The following is a 20,341-nucleotide window of genomic DNA, read 5'->3' on the forward strand; positions in this document are numbered from 1 at the left end:
GGTGTTCGATCACCCTGACAGGGCTCTCATCATTTAGTGGTACTGAAATGTATTTTTACACGGTCTTGAAAGTCTTTACCGCTCTTGTCCTAGAAAAACATTTTTATTTTGAAAAAAACAGCACCGACATTCGGAGTACATTGCAGCGGACTTGACGATCTCTCCAGCAGCGCCGTGCAGCAGTTGTTGACAGAGCGCTGAAGTAGACGGATTGGGTAGCATTTTTTTTACAACTCACTGCTAGTTGTGTTTTGACACTAAATCCTGAAAATGTGCTGCTATGAGAGGTTTTAAGAGGCGGAGCAGCTAACGAGATAAACACTGGAAGACCGTTACGCTGTCAGATCTGGCGGGTTTGGTAAGATTAAGATTTGCTTTCAGTGGACTTACATACAGCAGCCTGTAACTTGTTAAACTAACTGCTTCAGCCATGCAGTCATGAATCACAGAGCTTTAAACCGAAGTGTTTAGATATAAGGTTGCCTGAAGTCACTGGATAAACTCTCCAGTATGAGCTGACTAATGTTAGCTTGCTAACAGCACTGTTGGATAAAGCAGCTCTGTATGAGTGTCAGCACGTGTCGAAGGCTTTAATTAGAAGTGTGTCCTTAAACGGTCTTTACCGACACTGATGACTGCAACACGATCATTTTAACTAATGTCATAATAAGTTGGTTATCAGTCAGCAGTGATCTGCCTGTAATCATCATGATAGGGAAACGTTAGGAGTCAAGCTAGCTGTGTTTATCCACGGTGCTCCAGTCATAATAAAACTACAGTTTTAAATATTTAAAATGCATTTCTGTGAATTACATGGCAGGTTATTATTTTATTTTACAATCATGATAATTACAGTGACCTATTATTGTCAGGGTTGCACATAAAAATGCGTATTTATCTAGTTTAACGCGGTGGTTTAACTTGTAAAGTCAGCTCTCCAAACAGGAAGTGGTGTTATTAGCATATTGATGCTAACTTAGCGTAACTCCCCTACCACGGTTTAAATGAACTGTAGCTTGCTTAGCTAATCTGATAACATTTTACCAGGTCAGCAGGGTTAAGGTGTTATAACTATATTTTATCCCAAAGACATGACTTGAGCCGACCACGCGCCTGTTTCCATGTAGCGCTGATGTTATTTAGCCATAACGGTATTTGGCTGCTTGCTAGGTGTTAACCAGCTGAAGTGAACCTCAAATCAAACTATGACTGTGTGAATCCTGGAGGTGATATTAGCCGGAGTGTGTATTTTACACAGAGACCTGGATCCTGCTGGCGTGTGTAGAAGGGCAGAGCTGCAATGCTGTGCTGGGGAAATGCCTCCTACGGACAGCTAGGCTTGGGTGGGATTGATGAGGAGATTGTGGTGGAGCCGCGAAAATGTGAATTCTTCCATGGGAAGCAAGTGTGTGATGTGGGGTGTGGCCGCAGACACACAGCCTTCCTGCTGGAGGATGGGACAGTGTACACCTGTGGCTGCAATGACCTGGGCCAGCTGGGACACGAGAAGTCCAGGAAGAAACCAGGTTAGTTGCCTTCTTGTTTTCTAACAGCACTGGGTAAAGTCACTCACCATGTAAGCGTCTGTGTTTGTCACCCATCAGAGCAGGTTGTGGCCTTGGATGCACAGATCATCGTGGCCGTGTCCTGTGGAGAGTCCCACACACTCGCCCTGAACGACAAAGGACAGGTCTTCTCGTGGGGTTTGGGTTCAGATGGACAACTGGGGTTAAATAACTTTGAAGAATGTGTTCGTGTGCCTAGGTAACTTCACCAGCTAACTTCTCATGTTTACTGGTTTACATGAAACCTTTATGTTTGTTCTTCATGCTCACTATTTGCCCATTCTGTGTTATGTAAAGGCACTTGTAATCAATAGATGTGTCAGTGTTAGGGCTGGGACAAAATGTAGATATGTATCACTTCTTGCTGGCATACGTTGATATTTTTATTAAAACGTGCAGGCACTTGAAACAGCTTCCTACAACCGGTTTGACTTAAAAGAGTCGCTACTTCATGAAGCAGTTTCAAATAGAAATCACAATCTAAAACAATGCAATTGCTGGATATTTCTTGTTCCTTTCCACCATTGTTGAGTGGTTACTCAAAGCAAATCCAAAGAAAATTTAGAATTTCTTGGATTTGTGTGTTTACAATTTCTAGAGTTTTCACCTTACCACGTGAAGTTCTGTGAGATGAAATGTTGTAAATGGGCACTGTATAAATAAAATTGGAAAAAAGGTTTAAATTTGACATCATGCAGGACACCTGACTCTGAGTTTAACCTGGCTGTTTTCTTAACATCCTGTACACTCCACTTGTCCTCAGGGTCAAAAATAGCCCACCTCCACTGAGCTTGTAAAATAAAGCAGCTTAATCGCATTTTCAACCCAAAGTCTATTTTACATGAAGAAACAACATGTCATGCCTCGCACACTTTGTGAATGTCTGGTTTTTGCTCCTCAGAGGGTAGAAAGACTGTATTCAATCAGTGTGCACCACTTGTTTTTGTCACATTACACATGTTATAACTGTTTTCTTTACTTTAATAGTTTATTATCACTTTTATTGTTTCTAAAGGTGCTGCACTGGTGGAAACATTATTTGTTTAGGAAGAGATAGCACTTCTATATCCTAAGAAAGAACCAGAAATGTGCAGAAACTAGCTTTCAATGCATTTTTTGAAAGGAAACAACAGCGCACTGTACAATAGAATTCAACTAGAGTGGATTTTTGTGTTTTTTAAAGGTGTGTGTTTCAGTCCACTGTGACTGTGTTTTAACTGCTGGGTCAAAAGTTACCTCAAGACAGTCTTCGTACACTGTTGATGTACAGCTCTGACAAAAATAGAAACAAAGACGATGTTTTGCTTTTTCTAATGTTGGGGTCACTTTAGGAAAAGTCATCGAATTTCAAGCTGAATAAAGGGTTATTTAGTGTTTTTTCTCTGCTATTAAACATTTTTGACCCTAAAACAACACGAGGGTTAAGGTATCATGAAGGACGTTTTTCAAAGTCATGCCGTCTTCTTAGTGTTACAGTTATGCTTTTGATGATATCTCGCATATTACATTTATGACACAGTCACTATTGAACTGAAGATTGCCTTTATATAATATTGATAACACACACTCCGACATAACAGTTAATTATTTGAATACATAATCCCTGCTTTTAGCCTTGTTAGGGTTATTTATTTTCTTCAGTTGTACAGATATTGTGACCGTCTTTCAATGTATCACACAGTAACAGTATCATGATACCACCCTTATCATGGACAGCATATTATGGTAGTTATTTTCTTAATTAACTTCTGCTGTACAATGATGTTTTCTTTAAATGTGTTTTTTTTGTCCAGTAAACTAAAAAATCTCCATTTTTCTCCCTGTCAACATTCCAGAAACATCAAAACTTTGTCAGATGTACAAATTGCTCAGGTAGCCTGTGGGTATAGGCACTCCCATGCACTTTCAAGAGGTGAGGATGGTTTGCACCCCTTCATGCACGTGTTTATTCAAACTCATTATGGTGTCTTCATGTCTACGTGCTTGCATTTAAATTCCATCTGTGTTTTGACACAGGGGGCCAAGTGTTCTCCTGGGGTCAGAATCGATATGGCCAACTTGGGCTAGGACTAAACGGGCAGAACGTTTCTACACCCCAGATCATTCAGTCTCTGCAGGGCATCCCTTTTGCTCAGATATCAGCAGGTGGCGCTCACAGCTTCGCCCTCACCCTCTCAGGAGCGGTGTTCGGTTGGGGGCGCAACAAGTTTGGTCAGCTGGGCCTCAATGACAGCAATGGTGGGTTCTCTCAACCCTGAGACATTTGTGAGCATTAAGGCCCTAAACTCTGACTAACTTCCAGATGCTCTCTTCCTTCAGATCGGTATTTCCCAGCCCTGTTGAAGTCCCTTAGATCGCAGAGAGTGATTTACATCTCCTGTGGAGAAGATCACACAGCAGCACTGACCAAGTTAAGTTCTATACTTCTTGGTTATTTGATACGTTTGCAGTGTTTTGTATGGAAGGCTTTGATTTGAATCTGGTGACACTAAAACGAAGTGGTGTGATAAGTGATGAGAGATCTTTTTTTTACTCCACCAAGGAATGCGGCGAAGTTATGTGACAATCGGTGTATGTTTGTCCTTCCGTCTGTTTGTCTTTGCACAGCATTGCTCAAAAACGGATTAACGGATTTGGATGAAATTTTCAGGGAAGGTCAGAAATGACACAAGAACCACCTCATTAGATTTTGGCAGTGACGTAGTCTGGATCCACAGATTTGTGTAGGATTTGTGTATCAGTGTGAGATAGTGGCACAGCGTCACTGTAACTATGACAACAAGTGAGCGCTACGTCAACTGCCTGCTGACCATCAGCGCATGATTGCGATCAGGCTACAAATCGACCGCTGTGGACTTATCGTGACTTATCCGTCAGTAATCGTACAAAGACTGAGCAGCCTTGGCGGAGTACTGCGCTCTCTGAGTGCTTGTCTTGTGTGACTTTATTTTTCGAATTTTATCCTGTTAAAACTCTAGAGTTACTGGCCAGCTTCATTGTTGACGTGGCTTCATAAAGATTCCACTTCACATAGAAGTAATGGAGTTCTATAAGCTTTGCAAATTCAACTATTCAGACTCTTGTAGCAGATTGAGATGAGTGAATGTGAACGTCTGCTCAGTTGTATTGTGAAACTTTTGTGTGATTACTCTGTGCAGCAGGTCAGAGTCAAACCAAAAAGTAGACTTTCAAAGTTTAATAGATGGTTTTAAATAATATATATGCAGTATGTAATCATCTTAGTGTCCGATTTAATCTCCCTTTTAATTAATCTTATCTCAGTAATTAAGCTGGCAGCTGATGTTATCACAACTTGCTTTAAGTGCTGCAGGTTAAAATATATTCATAATTATGTGTAATATTAACTGTCAGGTGGTTGGTGGTGTTTGCCAACATTGCCAGCCTTACACTGTTTTCTCTTTTTTTTTCAGTTTAAGGTCAAAATAACTGTTGCGGCTGATTTTACAGGAAGGAGGTGTGTTTACATTCGGAGCAGGAGGATACGGACAGCTTGGACACAACTCTACAAACCATGAGATCAACCCCAGGAAAGTGTTTGAGCTCATGGGAAATGTAGTCACGCAGATTGCATGTGGAAGGTAAGTCACTGTGTGTGTGTGTTTATGTATTTTACCACAAACATAGCATCCATATATATCCATCAGTGCCCATATTATATTGTTCTATGAACTAACCAGTGTAAATGGGTGTAATGGCCTTTTACTGAAATGTCACAAACAACTAAATTACTGTGCCATTACAAGGCAGCACACGTTGGCTTTCACACCTTCCTCTGGAAAGATGGATTCATTTGGACTCGGAGGTAACGGACAGCTCGGCACGCGTTCTACCTGCAACAGAAAAAGCCCCGCTCAAGTCAAAGGTCCCTGGGTAGCCGCCAGTACTCCAACAGATGCAGGTGAGAGAGTAAGAGAAGAAGATGTGTGACTGAAATGGACTAGCAAAACTGATATAAAAACTAGCTCTTACTGCAGAAACAGAGTATCTCATTGGAGTCTTTATTTTTCTGTTAAGTCAATGGAAGTCATCCCTGCTTTGGTTCACTAACTCCACAGTCAAGTTTTGGCTCTCATTGGTGTCTGAGATAATAAACTTTTCTTTGGCCGTCATGTAGTTGAACTCTGACCTGAAACAATGAACTGAAAGCTGCAGACTGATTCTCGATGTAATCTGAAGTAGCAGCAACACTTTTCCTACAAATAGCAGGCCAAAACCGGCCCTCCAGTGTGGCCAGCGGGACGACTTTGCAAAGTGTAGAATTTACAGAAGAAGACATTAACTGCAAATTAGAAATTTGTAAAACAATCAATTGAAAATATTTTCTCATCACCATAAAATAAAATACAAGATTGCTCATTGTTGTTTTGTCATTTTTTCTAATTTTTGTGATATTTTGTGTTGTTTTTGTTGTTTTTTGTCTGACTTGTCATTTTGTCCCATGTTTTTGTCGTTTTGTTTCTCGTTTTTATTGTGTTGTTTCCTTTTAGTCTGGTTTGTGTTTTTTGTCTTGTCGTTTTGCCTTTTGCTTTATTCATTGTTTTGAGACTTTTTCTGTCTTGCTCTGTTGTTAGTCTACTTTTTTGTTGTTTTATTTCTCTTTTGTCTTTTTTGTCTTGTTTGTGTCGTTAGTGTAATTTTTTAGTCTCATTTTTGTCGTTTGTCCATTTTTTTGCCACTTTGTAATTTTTTTTGTCTAATTTTTTGTCTCGTTTTGTTTTGTGTATTTTGCCTCATTTTTTTGTCATTTTGTTTTTGTTGTTTTGCGGCAGATTTTTTGTAACGTTTGTTGTTGTTTTGTATGACTTGTCATTTTCAGAAAATCATAAAGTAAAATACTAAATTCCAGATACCTGTGACTAAATGTTTTGTTCCTTTGTAGATACTCTGTGATCTAGAAGTTGTAATGTGTAAATGATAAACTGAGGCCTAATATTGCTGAAATTAAACTTATTACATATCTGTATTATATCTGGTTATATCTGTATAGTTACATTACAAATGCATTTTCTTGCTTGTGTCACATTACATTGCAGATTCGGGGCAGAGCTGTTGTGTCAAGAGGATTCATGCTGGAGGAGATCAGAGCTTTGCTCACTATTGCACTGCCAATGTAAGATTTTATTCATAGAATATTTTGAGGCTTCAGCCACTGAGGTTTCTCACACACACTTACAATCTCTGTGTCTCGAAGCATACGTTAAAATGATTCATGATGAAGGCCCTGATTTTCTGGTTAAAGTGAACTTTTAAAAACAACAGTACAAGTTATTTTTTATAAATATCACGTCACGCAAGAAGAGGATGGAAATTTCTCAACCAATAAGCCTTCATCTGATGCTGAATACTAACTTCATGTTGAAGTTGTTTTTAATCATCATTCCATGCATATGAAGATGATAAATTTTCAAATTTTATTCCTGCTATACTGAAGCAGTGTATTTTTTGCATGAGGCTGCTATTTCTCTACCATGTTACTGGTAATCTTTGTCAGAAACACCCTCTCCTTTGGAATTTACTTCAATTTAATTTAAAGGGGAACTTCATTTTTTTTTTCGACCTGGGGTCTGTTTTCATGTCATTTAATACATGTGAGTGATGGAGAAATGAATTTTCGACATAGCTCCAGTATTTAGTCAGGCAGGCAGCTTCGCAGCTCAGCTAGCGAAAAGTATGGGGCAACTGGCCCCTCCGCGTCAAAGTCTGCCCTAACGTGCTTTTCCCCACACTGACCGGCTCGGATAGTCTCAACGAGTGTCCCACAACATACTAGAGATGAGAAGTGAACGAAAACCTCCAGATTACTTGGTGATCGCTATTTGTTGTGGTCTGTATCCAAAGCTCAGGATGCTAGAAACCAAATCTCGTTCCGAAATCGCGCAATAGCTCGCACCAAAACATCAGTGGGGCGTGAGCTATCGCACGATTTTGGAACAAGATATACTGGCGCTATATCGAAAATTCATTTCTCCATCACTCACATGTATGAAATGACATATGAAAACAGACCCCAGGTTGAAAAAAACCGAAGCTCCCCTTTAACTAGCACTACTTTGAATAAGTCTGTACGTTTATTTAATTGACTGATTCAACCTTTGCTGTTTTTGTTGTTGTAGGACCTCTGCAATGTAGATGATGTGAGGATACAAGATCCCCAAAGAAAGATTTGCTCTTTGAATGAGGATATCATACAGAAATGGTTGAACCACTCACCAGGAAGACTCCCGCAAGAAGTGTCCAAGTAAAGTCTTTTTCTCAGAACAGCTTTAGAATATTGTCACTGCTTGTTTTGCTTCACTTTAGACATCCTGAACAAGTTGACGTAGTTTTTGTTCAGCTCTTTGTGAAGGTTGACTGTTAATTAATCACACTAATGACTTGCCTTCTGTTGTTCTTTAGTGAGATTGACCTCGTGTTCTCCTCAGCAAGCTGCCTCAATGGATCTTTCCTGTCGACAAGGTAACTTTAGATGAAGTTAGTTTTCATCTGCTGTCTGATGCAAAAGTCTTGAATTGTGTAGTCGGTGTACGTTTGTCTGTCTGTCTGTTAGCAACATTACTCAAAGATGGACTAACGGATTTGCATGAAATTTTCAGGAAAGGTCAGAAATTACATAAAAACTACCTCATTACAATTTGGCAGTGATGCAGCTTATAGTCTGGATCCACGGATTTGTTAAAGATTTCTGTATCATTGCGAGATAGCGTCATTGTAACTATGACAAGTGAACACTACATCAGCTGCCTGCTGATGATCACATGATTGAGATCTCACTACAAATCAACCACTGCTGACTTATCAGGACTTATCTGTTGGAATTCATACAAGGAACAGTTGATTAAATTGTAGGGGTGTTTCTGAGTCTCATCAATTCCTGCCGCCTGCTACATATTTAGGTGATGCGATTTGGTATCCGTACATAAGGTACACATGCATATCACACGCCTGTGCCCAGCGTAAGGTCATCTTGTTTGTTTCTTTATTAAATGGACGCATTCTATGGTGCCATGATTTCTGCCACAATTTTTTTCAAGATTTCAACCACTGGAAATAATACGACTGAGCAGCCTTGGCGAAGCACTGCGCTTTCTCAGTGCTTTTCTTGTTGCTTCTGTGTACATTTTAGCCAAAATCAAAGCATTTTCTTTGCTAAATGTACATTTTAATTTACTCACTATTCAGCTAATAAAGGCCCTGCTAATCATGAGTAGCCTTGTGCCTCAGTCTTACTCCCTGGTTGTGTTATGCTTGTGTCAGTTCTTCTGTTCCCTTGTAATTCATTGTTTTCTACCAGTTTATATTCATGGGATTGTTTTTGACTGATCTCTTCTAGGACCAATACAAGACAACAGTCACCAGTTGCAGTCCATTACAATAGCTCTGCAACTTAAGTCTTAATTTTTAGTTTGTGGAGATGGAATCTGTCATGGTATCATGCTAGATTGTATTGCTTTAAGAGATGCTAATACTCTCTCTGTCTAATGTATGTCACATGGGGTTGTTTAACTCAGTGGCTTGTTTTTTTTTTAAATTATTATCTGTGTTATCCTATGTTAACGGTGTATTTCTTTTATGCAGTCATCCAGATCACTACAGTACCAGCAGCAAATGTTCAGGAGTGGATATGAACATGGCTCGCCTGCTGTTCCACAGAGTAATCCAACACACTCACCCTGAGATCGCTCAGCAGGTCAGTGACCGCACAAAATGCCTGTCGGTGCCCAATATACATGTGACCATGAAGATGATGATGATGATGATGATGCTGGTATATCTAAGGGTTGATGCAACAATTACACAAATGCCTGTCGATTTTGTTTCACATAGTTTACTTTTGCTATACATGTATATAACAGGATTCTCCCTGCAAACATTTTTCTTTCAAGCGTTCAGAGTGCCTATACCTAACACCCAAGTTTTGGACCTTCTTAGCATGTCTTTATTGTGTTTTTGATGTGCTGGAAGTAAGCATCATGAGCTACACTACCATTCAAAAGTTTGAAGTCAACCAGACAATTTCATGTTTTCCATGAAAACTCACACTTTTATTCATGTGCTAACATAACTGCACAAGGGTTTTCTAATCATCAATTAGCCTTTAAACACCATTAGCTAACACAATGTAGCATTAGAACACAGGAGTGATGGTTGCTGGAAATGTTCCTCTGTACCCCTATGGAGATATTCCATTAAAAATCAGCCATTTACAGCTAGAATAGTCATTTACCACATCAACAGTGTCTGGACTGTATTTCTGATTAATTTAATGCAATCTTCATTTCCATTCAAAAATAAGGACATTTCTAAGCGACTCTAAACTCTTGAATGGTAGTGTACATGTTAGGAACATTTAATGCCAGACCAAAACAACATCTGCATATCATTCAGGGTTTTTTTTTTTAAATCAGTGAAACACTGCGTTAGAATTGGGGCAATTCAGGCAAGCTAAAGTAAAAATGAGGGTATCAAACACTATTCCTTAGTTTTCTAAGCTTCCTGATGCTCAGTGAAAAGTCAAATAGGCTACAGTATATTACAGAAGTATAACACCCCTGTACAAAACCCCTTTAGTGTTAAAATATTCCAAATTGTGTCACCTAATCTATGACTGAGTATTTCTGCCTTGAAACAGCAGTCTACCAATGACAATCTCAAAAAACAGTGACTCAGATGAGGGAACACACCTGTTTTTCTTCAGAATTGATTTCTGCTTTGAACATGTAAATCTCTTTATATTCAATGGCCGGAAATGGTCTTTAATGAGTATTCCAAGTTGCATTTTATGTCTTATTGCTTCTTTTAAGGCACTTGAATTTATTACCTTATGTCACAATGCAACTTCTTCCTGCAATCTGAATCTTATTGTAGAAGTTGCCTGAAGAAAACTTGGGTGTTACTTTCTGCAAAACAGGTAATTATTATTTCAATAGCTGCTGGCTTGGACATGCCCGATCTTGTAACTGCTGTCCTTTTGTACGACATTCATCAAATTTAGAGAGGGTACCTTCCTGAAAACAGCTGGATTTCATTCAAAGAGCCTTTATTTTACTTTTAAAGTTTTCCCTTCCCTTTACTGTGATTTACTGCTGTTTTTGTGTAAAAGGTAAAAGCTCTGAAAACTTACAAAGCCCAAGGGTGAAAAAGAGAGAACACTCTCCTTCAGTACCTGCAACACCTCAGTTGAAGTCCAGTCCTTTTATTTGTTACTCTGTCACCTTGTGCTACATTTGTAAACTCCTACGTAGTGTTTAGTTTGGATCACCTTCAAAGAAATACATGCAGATCGCCATTCTCTCATTGGTGTGGTCATTTCTGATAGTGCTGTCTGCCTAAACTCAGAGCAGTGGGTTTGCAGTACGTAACCAACATTACCTCGCTTTCATCTAGCCTGCTGAGCAATGAGAGCAAACTGAGCTTTTCAGGAAGGAGAGCCTTAAAGAGACAGCAGCTGAAACTGAGCATTTTATACAAACATTAGAAGAGAGGCTGCAGCAGTTTAGGAAAATGAAAAAATACACTACTGTTCATAAGTTTAGGGTCACTTAGAAATGTCCTTATTTTTGAAAGAAAAGCAGTTTTTGTCAATGAAGCTAGCATTAAATGAATCATAAATACAATCTAGACCGTGTTAATGTGGTAAATGCCCATTCTAGCTGGAAACGGCTGATTGTTAATGGAATATCTCCATAGGGGTACAGAGGAACATTTCCAGCAACCATCACTCCTGTGTTCTAATGCTACCATTGTGTTAGCTAATGGTGTTGAAAGGCTAACTGATGATTAGAAAACCTTTGTGCAATTATGTTAGCACATGAATAAAAGTGTGAGTTTTCATGGAAAACATGAAATTGTCTGGTTGACTTCAAACTTGTGACCTGTAGTTTACATTTTTTTAAACAATAACACACGTAAACGTACTTCAGTAGGCAAAAACACAAACCATAAACCTGTACATGTACATAGTAGGAGATTTTTATGTTTGAATATCACTTCATCCTGCACTGTTTCAACACAGTTTTTATGAAACAGTCCCTGAGTGAAGAGCTGCATCAGCGGCAGATTATTAAATATATCGTAACGGATCTATGTGCTTCCGTGTGTTTTCCTCAGATCGCTGCCAGTCTGGAGAAGAACCTCATTCCCAGGCTGAGCAGCTCTCCTCCAGACATTGAAGCCCTGAGACTCTACCTCACTCTTCCAGAATGTCCTCTCTTTACAGACCGAAACAATTACGTGACCATCGCTATCCCATTTGCCAAATCCATCATCAGCCTAAAAGAGGCTCCACTGAAAGTGCTAGGTGAGACGGAGAACATGTTTGATGCTTTTTGTCACTCAGGTTTGTTTCTGTGACAATTCTTGCTACTCATCTGCATGTTACTGTTGTGTATTTGCATCAGGAAACTGGTGGTCCACATTTGAGCCGCCAGTCTTCCAGCGGTTGGTTGAGCTCTACAAGGAAGTGGTGGTGTATCTGCTCCAGATGCACAAGGTGGGCATTCCATCAGTAGAGCAGAGAATATTCACCTGCTTCCTGGACACGTCTCTCCGACTCCTGGAGTTCCTGCACAAGGTGAGGAATGAAAAAAGATGGGTCAAATTTCTGCAGTGCATCATATCATAGCTTGAAGCTGACATCTATTTTTATTCGCTTTAGGTGAATGAGAGAGCAGTGCACGTCATTCAGTACGATAAATTCTACATTCACGAGTTGGATGACCTGATAGACATCAGAAATGACTATGTCACATGGGTTCAGAGGCAGATGTACCCAATGGTGAGTCTACTGTCTGTGTCAGGTCCACATTTCCCCGTCACTGCGTTTTTCTGTGTTCAAGTTTCGTTCTGAATTATTTGTCTCTGCCTCTGTATCCTCAGGGTCACGATGGTGTGGTGACTCTGTGCAGGTATCCATTTGTATTTGATGCCCCAGCAAAGACCACACTGCTTCAAACTGACGCTGTCATACAGATGCAGGTAAAAAAACAATAAGGTGTCTTTCTCTATTCATTGGTTTCTCCTTCATTCGACTCTTTTCAAAGGAGTTCCATCTACAGCAGCCACATTATTCTGTTTCTTTCTTTGTTAGATGGCAGTGGACCAGGCACAGATGCAAAACTTCAGCTCCATGTTCCTGCCGGCAGTGGAATCAGTCAACCCGTGCCTCATCCTCATCGTTCGGAGGGAAAATATTGTTGGAGACACCATGGAGGTCCTCAGGAAGTCCAAAAATGTGGACTACAAGAAACCACTCAAGGTAAACACTGTTAAAATCAGTATTCACATGTTAAAGAATCATGTCACTGAAGTGTATATGCTCACGGAAAATGACTCTGCAGTTCCCTCGGCTCTGTGGAGTGTTTTAGTGTCTTTCAGCGTGTTGTTTTGGTGGTACAGCCCCAAACTCTGCTGTTTGGCTACATTCATGGCAGGTGATCTTTGTGGGAGAAGAGGCGGTGGATGCAGGAGGCGTGAGGAAAGAGTTCTTCCTCCTGATCATGAAAGAGCTGCTGGATCCCAAATATGGAATGTTTCGTTACTACGAGGAGTCAAGGCTCATTTGGTTCTCAAACAAGGTACGTGCTGTAAAATTGACCGTTGTAGACTCACGCTGCTGGAACATCAGAGTTATGTTGAGACGGCTAGTTTGTAGCATTTAGTGGCATCCAGCAATCATGTCATGGAATCATGGATATTCCATAAAAATATCCATGCTGCAAGTATCCAGACCTCTCTACAGTCTTATAATCTAACAGTCACTGACTGTCCTTGCAGACCTTTGAGGACATTGACCTGTTCAACCTCATCGGGGTCATCTGTGGTTTGGCCATCTATAACCTCACTATAGTGGAGCTCAACTTCCCTGTGGCCCTTTACAAGAAGCTCCTGAAGCGGAAACCAACACTAGATGACCTGAAAGAGCTAATGCCGGATGTGGCAAGGTCAGATCAACCAACAGTCCTCTGAGGTTTCCATTTACCATGTTTATGAATGGTAGCTTTCCTTGGTACTGTCTTAACTACATGTAAACCTGTTCACACAGAGTGTCACTTAAAGGAATATGGCCAACCAGTGTCTGTATATGAAAATAATATTTTACAATATGTCGTCCTAAACAAGGAGTCTGCAGCAGCTACTGGACTACACAGAAGATGATCTTGAGGAAACCTTCTGCTTGAATTTCACTGTAAGATGACTGTCAATCAACATTTTTATGATGTGAAATATTAAATAGATAGCTGAACTATCTGCCTGTCATACTAGCAAAATCTAAACAGTGTTTATTTTTTCAGATCACAGAGGAAAACTATGGTGCCACAGAGGTCTTGGAGCTTGTGCCTAATGGGGAAGACATCAGCGTCAACAAATCTAACAGGTAACATTTTCTCACTTGTCCTGTTAACTACCCAGTAACAGAGGTTTGGAAATGAAACGATGAATGCCACTTTCATGTCTATTATAGACGTATGTGGAGCTAGCAAGTGGTTAGCTTAGATTTGCATAAAGATTGTTCAAAAGGGGAAGGAGCTCTGTCCAACTGTAACAAAAATCTCTTAACACCTCTCAAAAAGGCTGTACTTGACTTATTTTAATTATGGGAAATGCACATTATTGAAAATCTGTACAAAAATACTTCATCTAAACATACCACAACTGCTTATTTAATGCTGCAATCTCTCAAGAAGTAACAAAAATGCAAACATTACAAGTGACAATATACAGATAATATACAATACACAAGTAGGAAAAAGCATGTGCAATACACCAAAAAAAAAAAAATCACAGATCTGATTAGGCTCGAGTCAGTGTTTGAGACGAGTCTTAAAAGTGCAATATGTAGAGCAGTCACTTAGCGCAAGTGGTAGGCCATTCTCATATTTACTTCCCTTTTTTGACAGCACAGTTTATCCAAATGTGATGCACCTGCAGGTGGTGGCTCTCTTGTGCAAATGCCACTGTCAGCCCTCTGTGTAATGAATTTATTTAAAGAAGTGGAACAAACACATGCAAAAACCTTCTACATGAAAGAAACTTGATGGATTTTTTTTAACAGTCTCAAAACTCAATAGAATGCGGTTTTTAAAATGTCACAATGATGAAATTAGTTTTGTTTTTTTAATGAAAAGTGATTTTGTTGAGGGCTATACAGTGGTTTGGTGGTTAGCACTGTTGCTACGATCCCCGGTTTGCATCCCTTCCTGGACCTGAGATCTTTCTGCATGGAGTTTGCATGTTCTCCCTGTGCATGTGTGGGTTTTCTCCACGTACTTCAGCTTCCTCCCACTGTCCAAAAATATGCTGAGGTTAATTGATGATTCTAAATTGTCCATAAGTGTGATTGTGAGTGTGATTGTTTGTCTCTCTATGTAGTTCTGTGACAGACGGGTGACCTGACAGGGTGTCCCGTGCCTTTACCCTAAGTCAGCTGGGATAGACTCCAGCCCTCCTGCGACTGTAATGAGGATTAAACGGTGTACAGATAATGGATGGATGATTCAAGTCTTTTCAGCTGTAAATGAGCAGCTACTAAAGCAACGCTCAATGTGTAGAAACATTCCACAAATGAGCCTAATTTGTTTAAAGTTGTGTTGATGAAAAATTAAGTGTTTGACAACTTTTTTTTAAAACATCATTTTAAAAGTTAGACATATTTGTTTTTCTACTAGATATCAAGATCCTGGTGTGACCACCCCCAAGAAGATGCCTAAATGACAGATGACTCATATGTGTAATTAGCCACACTAAGGATCTTTTTACATTTTCAGTAAATTGATGTCAAATATGAAGGCATCTTTAGGTTTGAAGCTTGTCAGTGCACCAGCGTGTCTTATCCTTAGTATTTTCAAAGGCTAAACCGTGAAAATGACTTTCCAAAAGGTTGAACTCACCTTTATGATGTAGTGTTATTGAAAGTCTCTTTGTCCAACCAAGTCCAGGTGCCACAATATCAAATTTTCACTAAGCAATTATGATGGCCAAAAGAATTCACAATAACAGTGTTGTTGCAGTATCTACAGATGATTAAAATAAAAAAAATAATAATACTGTCAGTCAAATTTGTCTTTAACTTTGTATATTGTGTGTTTTGTCTCTTTTTTTCTAAATGAAGAGTCTGAAACTGTAACTTATGTCTGTTGGCTTATTTGTGTCTTACCCATACATGTAAATATATTTACAACTTTCACTTTCCTTTTATATTTCTTTCTTTCTTTTTCTTCTAGGCAGGACTTTGTCAATGCCTACGTAGACTACATTTTCAACACCTCAGTGGCTCCACTGTTTGAGTGCTTCTATGCAGGCTTCCACAAAGTGTGCGGTGGGAAAGTTTTGGAGCTGTTCCAGCCAAACGAGCTTCAGGCCATGGTCATCGGCAACACCAACTATGACTGGACGGAGCTTGAAAAGGTCTCATTAAAAATAGTGATTAAAGAAAAACACATTTCACGAACTCATTTTTCAACATCAGTCTTGTAAGCCATAAGCTAAAACTGTACAAATGACATTTGTTTGTGCTCCTCAGAGCACTGAATATAAAGGTGAATACTGGACTGATCATCCCACCATCAGGCTCTTCTGGGAGGTGTTCCACGATCTACCGTTGGAGAAGAAGAAACAGTTTCTATGTGAGAGTTGTCAAACTCACTTGAATCCGTTTTGAAGCACAAGAAAATGTACATTTACATGTTTTGTGCTAAACTGTCTCTTGTGTTTACAGTGTTCCTCACAGGAAGTGACCGCATACCCATCTTGGGCATGAAAAGCCTGAAACTGGTGATCCAGCCGACTGGTGGAGGGGAGCATTACTTGCCTGTCGCCCACACCTGCTTCAACCTGCTGGACCTGCCCAAGTACACCAGTCTAGAAACAGTCCGAGAGAAACTTTTACAGGCTATAGATCACAATCAAGGCTTTAATCTTGCCTGATAGTACACAGAAATGCCTAGAACTCCATGTTTAGACTGTCAATGGCAACCACATTCCCAGGTGTTGAGAAATGAGGAGGCCACATGATGCTAGAAATAACTGAGGCGGATGTCTAGACTTTCACATTAATGTTGATTTCCAGCTTTTTTTCTTGCCGAAACAGTACTTGATGCACTATTACAAGGTGATTCACATTTGATATTGTTCTTGTAGATATGCTTTTATTCATGTTTGGATATGACAAGTATGATAAAGCAAACTACTGCTATTTACAGCACAGGGGCTCACATGCACCGACATAAACTCCTGTAAAATACAATCAGTGCAGCAGCGTACACCTTTGTGAGGCTTCTAATCTAATGTAACGGCAAAACGTTTGTTTATCAAATCTTAAAATATAATCCCAACGTAAACTGAATTAAAATCAGACAGGGTTTCAACACTTGAAGCTACACTTTGGGTTGTATGTTCTGCATACTGAAGGGAATCACACTGTATTTTACTGGAGTTAACGACGTTGGGTCCAACCCCTGTTCATTAAATGTTTGAATCTAGACAATGTAAACTAACTCTCTTTATGTTTGACATAAGTTCTGTTGTGACATTTGATTGAGAGAGGTGTGAAGCACTTGCTTTAGAAGCTGAGTGGATTTTCTTGGCTGTATGCCTTAAACAATCCACAAATAAAAAAACAAAGTACAGCTAATTAAATAAACAGGTTACTTTGAGAGTAAAGCACTGTCCTGTTATTGTCATTTTAAATAGTATCCTCTGAATGGTTACATTAGACCTGTTATTACAACACCTTGCCTTTAGGAGCTGCAGCAAAAGTTCATTTTTACAGGAATTATTTAAGGATTTCAAATTATGAACTTAGTGCACATTTCAGTTTGATTTACAATGCAGTCTACTTTAGTGTTAATAATTTATCTGAACCTTTGTCACAACAGGATGAATGCTGATTTGTTCTCTTGTTAAAACCCCCAATAACAGATTAGACGCTTCAGTTCAGGTTTACATTTTAATAAACTGTACACGTTGAATGGTATGCACACATTGCAGGTTATGGCCACGGTTGAGGCAAATACATTTGTCTGCTGTTGCTCATTTTGCACAGAGCTCCTGGTGTTAGGTTGTAGTATCAGTGGGGCAACTCGTGGTGGACCAGCTGATAGTGGGAACCGCAGGAAGGACAGCGCTGGGCACCTCCCTCATGAAGCCAGAACCACACAATAGCCGTGTTGTCCTCCTCACCTGCAATGAAGAAAGTGACGGGTTTAACCTGGTGTGTGGTGTACACAGTCACAGGAAATACATCTGCACTGAGTATACATCACTTACAAAGGCAGCCCACCAGCCTCTTGTTTCCAATGCCCGGCACAATGTGAGGGTCTTCCTTGGTGCCGGCATACGTCTTGGGCTTCAGGATGCTGTAGGGGTCCTGCAATGTGAAAAACAAATGAATACATGTGCAGTTGAGGTACAGGATACTGGTGTGCACGGTAGCCCACCTTTCCGTGCTTGAGGGCCTGCAGGGTGCGTCGCTCCAGTCCAGTGGCCTGTTCTTCATCTGTTGGTACTCCTGAAAGACGGTGTAGCAGAGGTTTTTAAAAATCTTCAGAATATAAAGGAAACAACATTCAATGATCTGCAAATGCAGCTGAGTCAGTTGTCAGCAATTAAAAAAAACACACTACTAATTGATTGGTTTGAATCATTTTCAAGAAAAAAAAGTCTATATTTTTTGATTACAGCTTCTTAAATATGAGTATTTTCTGCTTTCTTTAGTCCTCTATAACAGTAAGCGGGAAATGTTTTAGTTGTGAACAAGACATTTGAGGACTTTGTGTGCTTTGGCAAACACTGATCGACATTTTTCACCATTTTCAGACATTTTATAGCCCATACAACTAATTTTTTAATTAATAAAATAATCACTAGTGTTAGCCCAAGTCACTGCACATGAATATACACATTAAAAACTTTGAGACAGGGTGCTTGCCAATAGAGAAATGAAAATTAACAAGTTTAAACATTACAATTCAGACACAAAAGCGGAATTTATTACAGTAATTTACCAGCCTAATGCAATATTAAGGTTAATACCCTACAACATTATTATACAAATGAACCTGAATATTCTATTAAAGTTAAGACCCAACAGCTGTATTTATTGCATCAAGTATTAAGGTAAAGACTCAACAACTGTATTGTATAAAATTAACTGACTAAGGTAAAGACATTAAAATAACATTTACTATATACATTTACCAGACTAATTGAAATAAGGAGGTCTAGAACTTAGAATATTATAATACAAATTTAGCAAACCAATGTTAAGACCCTAAAATATTATAAACTATAAAATACTACACAGAGAAATCCAATAAAGCCTCAGCTGCCCTGACAGTCAGCATGGCTGTAAAGTGAAACTGCACGTCCACGCTGAACACCTCCCACACCAACAGTCCTATGTGTCCTATCAGGATACTGGCATCAACCCAGAACAGTCTGCCAAAGGAGGAGTGTCTATCCGAGGCCTTTCCACGACTTAAAAGTCCAAATGACCTTCATTATTTAGTTCATACATTATACTCACATTTAGGTGGCTCACAGTGACTCTCGCAGCACATAAAGTAACACAAACACATTTTATTACTGACAACAAATATCAAAGGCCTCTATCTACTGTTAATAAAAGCTAGCTAAGAAGAGCTAACATCACATCCGGATGTCGTTTTTGATGAAGCATTTTAGCTAACGACCAAACTGCGCCATCAACTACAACTAGTAAACTATAATACTGCGACATAAACAGCCTCCCTCCCTCGGCCTCCTCTCCGTCTCCGCCGCAGTCTGGACCTATTCAACGGTCTAAAGTCCTCATTCCCTCGGTCATAAACAGACTCGTACCTCTAACGGTGCTCATAGCCCTCGGCAGCGGTCTGACCGCCACACCGCTCCTCAGGTGCAGTGTTGTAGCGGTACAGGCTCGGAGAAGAAGACGTCCCGCCATTCTGCTGTCTGACAGGTACAGGAATGACCCGACGGCACTCAGTTGGACTGAAGTGACCCCGACACGGCCGTCTGAGTGACAGGCAATCTGACCAATGAGAGCCGAGAAACGGCTGTTCTGACCAATGAAACGTCACAGGGGGCGGGCTCGCGAGCAGGTGGGAAATGCTGGTAAATTTATAGGCCGTTTAAAAATACAACAGACGTATGATGAAAATTTATATAAATTAAATTGACTCTGACGGTTTATTCTTTAACATTTCCATACTTAGGAATTCAATTTCCACCATCACATCTTGTGTCTATGTTCACTAGACATTTTAAGTAAGATCGTCTATAATGTTTGATTTAGGCTTTGATATTATAAAGAGAGGGACACATTGATGCAAAGCATATGAACATACTTTCTAAGAAACTGCGAAATAACGTGAAACGATTGTGCAACAATTTTATTTTTAAATGTATCAATGCAGCATTTTTCTCTGTGTGACATCTTTACTTTTGCACAATTTATTTTCTATTATTAATTATGAACTGCTTATATGCTCTTCGGAGGTGCTAGTGGAGAGGACTCTGTACAATATTTCCCCCTTTATTGAGGTACTTGATAGTAGTAGAATGAAAAAATACATCTCACAGTTGTATGAAAGTAAAATGCTTAAATGAAATATACTTAGAGTTCACCACTGCACAGAAGTCAACTATGACAACAACCAAAAGCAGAGAAAACAGAATGCAACAATCCACACTGATGCTGTGATCTGTTAGAAGTCAGAAATTAAGAATGAATTGGTGTGACTGGTTGTTGGTTTTCCTCC

At 39.6% G+C, this 20,341-nt stretch overlaps 2 protein-coding genes across 3 annotated transcripts; one reads left to right on the forward strand and one right to left on the reverse strand.

The window, feature by feature from the left end:
• The first annotated feature begins 154 nt into the window (after positions 1–154).
• Positions 155–17,243, forward strand: herc4 (HECT and RLD domain containing E3 ubiquitin protein ligase 4). 2 transcript variants are annotated; one of them, XM_051959955.1, is made up of 25 exons: positions 155–358; positions 1,259–1,526; positions 1,605–1,764; positions 3,401–3,477; positions 3,582–3,803; positions 3,885–3,975; position 4,544; positions 5,034–5,164; positions 5,330–5,484; positions 6,620–6,696; positions 7,700–7,824; positions 7,983–8,042; positions 9,162–9,273; positions 11,694–11,883; positions 11,984–12,156; positions 12,241–12,360; positions 12,462–12,560; positions 12,673–12,840; positions 13,016–13,159; positions 13,359–13,525; positions 13,704–13,770; positions 13,877–13,959; positions 15,806–15,989; positions 16,105–16,207; positions 16,300–17,243. In XM_051959955.1, the coding sequence occupies exons 2-25, from the start codon at positions 1,301–1,303 to the stop codon at positions 16,506–16,508; spliced, it is 3,144 nt and encodes a 1,047-aa protein (XP_051815915.1). In that variant the 5' UTR covers positions 155–358; positions 1,259–1,300; the 3' UTR covers positions 16,509–17,243. The 2 variants fall into 2 exon arrangements, with proteins under 2 accessions (XP_051815915.1, XP_051815914.1); XM_051959954.1 differs by lacking the exons at positions 155–358; positions 1,259–1,526; positions 1,605–1,764; ... (2 more) ...; positions 3,885–3,975; position 4,544 and adding an exon at positions 4,073–4,220.
• A 272-nt stretch (positions 17,244–17,515) lies between these two features.
• On the reverse strand, positions 17,516–19,594 carry LOC110952651 (cytochrome c oxidase subunit 5B, mitochondrial). Its single transcript, XM_022196292.2, has 4 exons — positions 19,422–19,594; positions 18,020–18,090; positions 17,850–17,949; positions 17,516–17,762 (listed from the first exon to the last, which is right to left on the reverse strand). Exons 1-4 carry the CDS (start codon positions 19,522–19,524, stop codon positions 17,650–17,652), a joined length of 387 nt encoding a protein of 128 aa, XP_022051984.1. The 5' UTR covers positions 19,525–19,594; the 3' UTR covers positions 17,516–17,649.
• Between the last annotated feature and the right edge of the window lie 747 nt (positions 19,595–20,341).

This window comes from Acanthochromis polyacanthus, chromosome 15 (genome assembly GCF_021347895.1).
Source record: "Acanthochromis polyacanthus isolate Apoly-LR-REF ecotype Palm Island chromosome 15, KAUST_Apoly_ChrSc, whole genome shotgun sequence".
NCBI lineage: Eukaryota > Metazoa > Chordata > Actinopteri > Pomacentridae > Acanthochromis > Acanthochromis polyacanthus.

What these genes read in the sequence shown, in the direction of transcription:
- herc4 (XM_051959955.1), top strand. Translation starts at nt 1,301, where the DNA reads ATGCTGTGCTGGGGAAATGCCTCCTACGGACAGCTAGGCTTGGGTGGG. An exon ending in CTCCCATGCACTTTCAAGAG is followed by an intron (nt 3,478 to 3,581) that starts GTGAGGATGGTT and finishes GTTTTGACACAG; the next exon opens with GGGGCCAAGTGTTCTCCTGG. An exon ending in GGGCCTCAATGACAGCAATG is followed by an intron (nt 3,804 to 3,884) that starts GTGGGTTCTCTC and finishes CTCTTCCTTCAG; the next exon opens with ATCGGTATTTCCCAGCCCTG.
- LOC110952651 (XM_022196292.2), bottom strand. Translation starts at nt 19,524, where the DNA reads ATGGCGGGACGTCTTCTTCTCCGAGCCTGTACCGCTACAACACTGCAC. An exon ending in AGGCCCTCAAGCACGGAAAG is followed by an intron (nt 17,950 to 18,019) that starts GTGGGCTACCGT and finishes TTCACATTGCAG; the next exon opens with GACCCCTACAGCATCCTGAA. An exon ending in GAGGCTGGTGGGCTGCCTTT is followed by an intron (nt 17,763 to 17,849) that starts GTAAGTGATGTA and finishes TCTTCATTGCAG; the next exon opens with GTGAGGAGGACAACACGGCT.